Source organism: Verticillium dahliae, genomic scaffold (genome assembly GCF_000150675.1).
Source record: "Verticillium dahliae VdLs.17 supercont1.12 genomic scaffold, whole genome shotgun sequence".
Classification (NCBI taxonomy): domain Eukaryota; kingdom Fungi; phylum Ascomycota; class Sordariomycetes; order Glomerellales; family Plectosphaerellaceae; genus Verticillium; species Verticillium dahliae.
The window spans coordinates 976,728-982,930 of record NW_009276943.1 but is presented as its reverse complement, the minus strand read 5'-3'; the positions used below and the strand labels follow the sequence as shown (position 1 = coordinate 982,930).

At 57.5% G+C, this 6,203-nt stretch overlaps 2 protein-coding genes across 2 annotated transcripts; both read right to left on the bottom strand.

The window, feature by feature from the left end:
* Nucleotides 1–18: 18 nt before the first annotated feature.
* VDAG_06580 (uncharacterized protein) lies at nt 19–1,090 on the bottom strand (the record flags this gene model as incomplete). Its single annotated transcript, XM_009658958.1, has 2 exons — nt 19–347; nt 1,006–1,090. 2 exons carry the CDS (start codon nt 1,088–1,090, stop codon nt 19–21), a joined length of 414 nt encoding a protein of 137 aa, XP_009657253.1.
* A 578-nt stretch (nt 1,091–1,668) lies between these two features.
* On the bottom strand, nt 1,669–3,598 carry VDAG_06579 (uncharacterized protein; the record flags this gene model as incomplete). The annotated part of the gene is made up of 2 exons (XM_009658957.1): nt 1,669–3,042; nt 3,332–3,598. The coding sequence occupies 2 exons, from the start codon at nt 3,596–3,598 to the stop codon at nt 1,669–1,671; spliced, it is 1,641 nt and encodes a 546-aa protein (XP_009657252.1).
* Nucleotides 3,599–6,203: the final 2,605 nt, after the last annotated feature.

Here is a 6,203-nt window from a genome sequence, read left to right as displayed (position 1 = left end):
CCAGGCCGCGGGGCAGGCTTAGAGGCCCTCCCCGCGCGACGGACGGACGATTGACGCCCGGCGCCCGGCGTCGAGGTCTACGGCTGCGGCCCGGGGCAGGCGCCTGCGGGCCGAGGAGGGCAGGCGCGCCAGGGAGGTTGAGCGCGCCAAGGCGAACCTCGCGCACGCTGCGCGCATGCCGCCGCCCGGTACGCCTGTGCCGTGGGACACGCACGAGGCCGAGGGCGTCACGAGCTCGACTGCTGCCGAGAATGGTTCTGCGCGGGCGACGTCCGACGAGCCTGCACCGAAAGCCCTAAACTGACCCGACGGCGCTTCTTCCGGCACCCTCCCACCAGGTGACCGGTCTCAAGGCAAAGGCAAAGGCTGCCTGTCATGTGCATTACACTGGAGCGTCGAGGCTGTACATGGCGATGATGTGGTCCTGACCAACGGCAAGCCCAAAGTCCAAAACATGGCCTCATCGCATGAGATGAAACCCGACAGCCCCAGCAAGGTGAAGAAACCCTAGCGACGGTTACATTACATTGGCCAGTCAGCGGTTAGCGGTGTGCGCCTTGAAGAGCGCAGAGTGAGCAGGGGCACACGGCGCAAGGGGGGAGATCAGGAACGGCCCCGGACATCGGAGGGGCTGGGTGCATTGAGGCCCCAATTATTGGAGCACAGAGGCTCATCATACTTGTGGCTGTCGTCAGGAGATGCGGAGCAAATGGGCCAGAGAGAGATGCATCATGGTATTTATGCATGTAGACGGGGTTGGCCACAGAGGCCCGTGGATAGACCACTTGACGTCTCTCAATAGTAGACAAATCTATACCATACACCGTCATATGCGCAGAATCGTGACAACCCAATTCATACGCCAAATACGTGGACAAACAACCACACGCGCACGATCCAGTCAGTCACGACAGTCACGGAACGTACAGATTTGGTAACAGATGGGAGTTGAATTTCTTCCTCTGCCGCGCCGTCCACCTCAGGGACGCACGTCCAAGCACACACTCTCGTATCCTACTTCGGCCGCTTCATCAAGCAGCGTCTCCGGTCGTGCTTTCGCCATGACCTGTATCCGGCCCTTCCGTCCCATTGTATACAGAGCATCGTACGCGTCCTCCTTCTAGGGGTCCGACGTCTCACAAGTGACAAAGGAAACAATGTATCAGCGGCGCGGCCAGCCTTGTCGACTGAGCCGGCCCAAGGTGCCGGCGACCAGAGCGCCGGCAGTGTATCGGCTGAGGGGGGGGCCGTCATTCCTCAACCCTGAAGCGTATGTAAAAAGTAGCAAAGCAACGCTGGCCCCCAAAGTTTCCATCCCCATTTTTATATGTTGCGAATCCCCTTTCCTCCGCGAAAAAAGGGGGGAGAATCAAATAAGCCCCGAAACGCCATGCGAGTGAAGCACACATTAACAATAAGAATACGGGACCCCATGAGACGCATACAGCGTCAGGAAGAGTCCCGGAGTGTTTGTCTCTCTCTCATCTCGTGTGTCCCCCGCCAAGAGCGCCATGCGGGAAAAAAAAGTAAAGCAGAGAGTCAAGGAAAATGACGCAATGAACAATCGATGCCATGCTATGCCGTATAATGAGCAGGGAGAACAGGCACGAAAATAAGTTGTTCGAGTTGGTACAGTTTATGCAAAGTCAGACTAAGCAAGAATCTTGCTCAGTTGGTGGCTTCGTACGCTGGGGGCGGCATGGGATCACGCTCGTCCCAGAGACCGCCCTGCTGTTGGTGGCGGGTCTTCTCATCGTAGACGCGGCGGGCAATCTCGCCGGCCATCTTCATGATCCAGTCGGGCTCGAGATTCTCAGACGGCGCATTCTCAGCTTCGAAGCGGCGGGCCTTCTCAACTCGTCGCAGCGCGGTACTGGGCGTGGGCTGCACGTCCCGAGCGTTGTCGGCAACGATGGGTGCAGTAGGAACACTCTCAGGAGGCGCCTGGTAGAAGTTGGGAGTCAGAGGAGGGCGAGTGGGCAGACGGGGAACGTCGGCGTTGGTGCGGTCGAAGCGCATCCTAGTCGGCGTCGGAGGCATGGACACCTCATCCTCGGGCTCTTCAGAGATGGAGCTCGTCATGAGGGGCTCTGTAGACGAGGCGGCAACGGACGCCGAGTCGGAGTTTGTGTCGCCTGCTTCGCTCTCTTCGGGAAGCGCCGTCTTGGTGCGCCTCAGGTTGACGACTCTCGTCTTCTTCTTGCGGCCCGTGTACGACTTGGATCGCGTGTTGGAGCCCATGGCAAGACCTGACATGGCTGAGTTGAGGCTCACGAGAGAAGGTCGCGAAGGGAGGTAGCCGTGCGATGCGCTTGCCGTGTCGGAGAAGGTGTACGTCGTCGCCGTCGCCGTGCCGGCGAACGAGTTGGTCTTGGACAGGCTCGGCGTGGCCGTTGGGGGCGTGTTACAAGCCGAATCAGAAACGACGTTGCCCGTCCAGGCACGGAATACGACATCACGGATGTTCGGGGTGAACAGCGAAAAGGTCCTGTGAGAGTCGTTGAGGGCGCCGAGGCGCAGCAGGTTCTTCTGGGAGAAGAGTGACTGGACTTCAGGGCCGCCCTCGAGGGACATGGATGCAATGTCATTGGGATCGAGCAGGTTGCCGTGCGCGTCAACAGGATCCAGAGGCGGGCTCGAAAAGGGATCCACAGCCGTCTCATCGGCCTGCTCCTTTGCAGCCTCCTCGTCCTTCTTCTGGGCCTGGTCCGGGCACCAGAGCTGCAGCGACAGGCGATGGATGATGGCCGGCAGCTCATCCATCATTAATGTCCTCAGCTGGCCCTCGATGGTCCTCTGGAGGTAATCGCGCACAAACTGAATCGAGTCAAAGGTCGATGAGACCTTGAGCGACTCAAGTGGGTCATTGCGGAACACCAGGGTCAAGCCCTTTTGCTTGGAAAAGACGAGAATGATGAACGCCGACAGCTTAATGTCGGACAGTGTGATGGAGAGGGGAATTGTCAGTCCCGAAGAAGCCGCTAAGGGCTGAGGTGACGTGAAGGTAGGCTTGGAGTAGAGATACGAAGCCAGGGGGTTCGCCTATTGTTGATATATTAGCCGTCTGTTAATGGTGCACGTTCGAGGGACCCCTGCCCCAGGGTAGCAAGTCCAGACGCGCATCCCAGCATGGGCAAATTGCATAGCAATGCGGAGAGCTGTGCGTCCAGAGGGGGTGATGGTTGTTTGGTGACACGGAAAGGAGGGGATGGATTGATGGTGGTGCGGAAGCTTGCGGGAGAACGGATGTTGTCCGTGGAGCGAGAGCTCCTGCACCTCCTGTTTGGTGGTGCATGCACACACCAGAGAGAGAGAGAGAGAGAGAACGTACTTGGACGCGTGTTTTCAACGTCAGAAAGGCATCGCCCGAATAGGACATTTTGAAAATGCCGCGGAACCTATCCTCGGCGAGGTCGCCAATCTCGAGAATCTCCAGGTCGGGGGGCACGGAGCCCAGGTTGAGCTCGGTCACGAGAATGTCATCGACAATGATGGGCGGTTTCGGGGGCTTGTTGAGGGCTGTGGTCAACAAGTCGCGTGCGCGCCTGTAGAAGTCTTCGTCGGCGGCCAGAGGCGACCAGTTGAAGTTGAAGGCCATGTTGAAATGGCGTTTAGGAGCGGGAGACCATCGAAGGGAGGCGGCGCGTTGATGACGACGGGGGGGCACGATGCGTGCGTTCGAGTTTTTTTAGTAGTTTTTTTCCGGCTTGTCGTCTGGTTATCGGATTCGAAAGATGGGAGATGTCGCAAATCTCAGTGGGCGTACAGGAGGCGATGCAGACTCGTTGAGGAGGTTCTAGTCGATGATGAGGTGGTCGATAGGTCGCAAGGTAAAGGGTCTTGACGCTGGAGGAGAAGGAGTAGGTAGGGTCGAGGCGTCAAGATGCGTGGGCTGTGTGTCGGGCGTGGAATGGAAGGTCTCGGTATGACGCTATTTGATATCCCGGGGGGGGCAGAGCTTCTGTAAAAAGCCTGGAAAATGCGAGAGCCGAGCGCTGGAGCTGCAGCTGCAGCTGCAGCACCGGGACCACAAGGAGCAGAGGCAGGGAGACGGGAGGGAGGGAGGCAAGCGCACGAGCCAACCCGAGGGAAAGGGCAGCGAGCCGGGAGAGCACGGAGGAAACGGGGCGCACGCTCTAGCGCGAGAATTTTTTCTCGTGCCCGTCAAAGCAAAGAAGCACCAAAGACAATGCAGCTCCAGCCAGAAGCAACCCGCCCTTGCCCCCCATTGCCCCCTAAGACGACCCCCCCCTGCACGCGACCTCCTTCCTCGCTCCATATTCCCCCTTCCTTCCCCCCCAAAACACGCCCAGCCGACCCCCGGAAAATCACGTATCGCCAGTCACAGCGCCTCAAAACGCCTGACCCAGCCGTTGGCTCCACATCGGGGTACTCGTGGTTGCCAATAGTCACTACCCGCTGGAGACTATATTTTTCTTATGCGCGGCCTCTCAGTCGTGCCCGCCCTGTCCGCTGGCCCGCCCAGCGCAATGCAAGTCACCCGAGGCTGTCCGATGACCCGGCATGTCACCATCTGCTGCTGTTACATGTACATGTAGCAGGCAGGGCAGGCAGGGCAGGCAAGGCAGGTACCTTCCAACTGGAGCTGGAGCCAAGCGCTCGCAACAAGCGTCATCCTGCCATTCCCGGCCAGGATGCGCCATCGAGGGCCAACAATCAATAACAACAACAAAAGAACGACGCCCTAACGAGTAGACTCCTAACGATGCATGTGTCTGTACAAACAACGAAACGCTCCGCCTGGTCAGCCAGCCCGTGTGTCTCGCCTTTCAGTCGCTGATGACCCGTCCACCCGACAGCGACAGCAGACCAATGGGCCAAGATGGGTCGACCATCACGTCAAGCCGCACGACAATGGGGCCGACACGGCACACCTGCTTGTGCTGCGCCCGCAACAGGCTCGATCATGGCGATGCGAGAAGCAGCCTTTTTGGCCTTGCTGCTGACTGCTGTCCCCTCGTCTTCTGCTGTTCGTGTGAGGCATAATGACCAAACGAGAAATCGAAGGAAGAATGAGATGCGCGCTTTTGGAGAGAAAGCCCGCACACCACCACGACACCTGCATCAGGAACAGGGAAGCGGCCTATCATTCCCTGATTCTCCCACACCACCACGACACGACTTTCCCTCCAGCTAGGCCGCTCGGCCGTCGCGCCGTGGCATTTCTCTCCCCGTGGGGTGGGATTCTTTCGACTGCTGCACTAATTCTAAGGCAGTGGTAATTTCCTGAGGTTAACGCCCCCCCGCAATTTGGCGTTGCCGTGCTGCCACAACGGGCCTAGAGAGCAGGCTGCTTTGAAGAGAGGCAGACGCGACAGTTGATAGTTTGTGTTGTGTTTTGACTGTCGATCGTTTCACTGGTGTGTAACTGGTGCGTAGGGACGTATTGTAACAATGGGTTTCTTGCCATGTTTATGCGTGTTCCTATTTGTTGTTGTCGGCTGCAGCGGTGGAGCAGAGGAGTGGTGCACGCATGTCGTACATCTTGGAGCGAAACTCTCGGCCGGTGTTCGGCTTACAACGATCAAACATCACGAGCCATCCGATTACTGATACGTGTGAGTATAAGGTAGTCATGCAATGGTGACTGTGATTCAATGCAGGGGAGAATGTATCTCTCCGCCTCGATGTGAGGTCATTCAGTGTACGCTCAAGTATCTCGGTCTACTAATCACAACCAAGCCAACTTACACCATCTAAGGACGACTTCCATGAGCGAGTACATGTAACTCCCACGCCTGGCATGTCTCGCCGATGTGTGTAATACTGCCTATAGCGATGCATTGTTCACGGGCCCCACAGACAGCCAAAGCACAGGCCATTCCATTCCATTCTTATCCCTTACACTCGAGTATCTACCATGTACACTAAAGTCCTTCACGTTCGACCCATGTGCGTATGGTGTCGCGGAGCAGCCTATGAGGTTAGCTATACCGGGCTCTTTCGGGATTTTATCTCTCTGAGCTTTACCATGCAGCATGTCGCCAGGGACATGTTGGCGGGGGTGGAGGGGTGGAGTTGATGCTTGATGACTCTACGGTAGCGGGTTGCATGCGAGTTCAGAGAGCGCCGAAGTGCTTCTGCCTGATCTTCTCCATATTCAGCTCATATGGCATAGCCTCCAAGAAAGTTGAACCTCTACTGCGACTGCCTCGAATGTCTGCAGTTTTTCCCTCCAATAC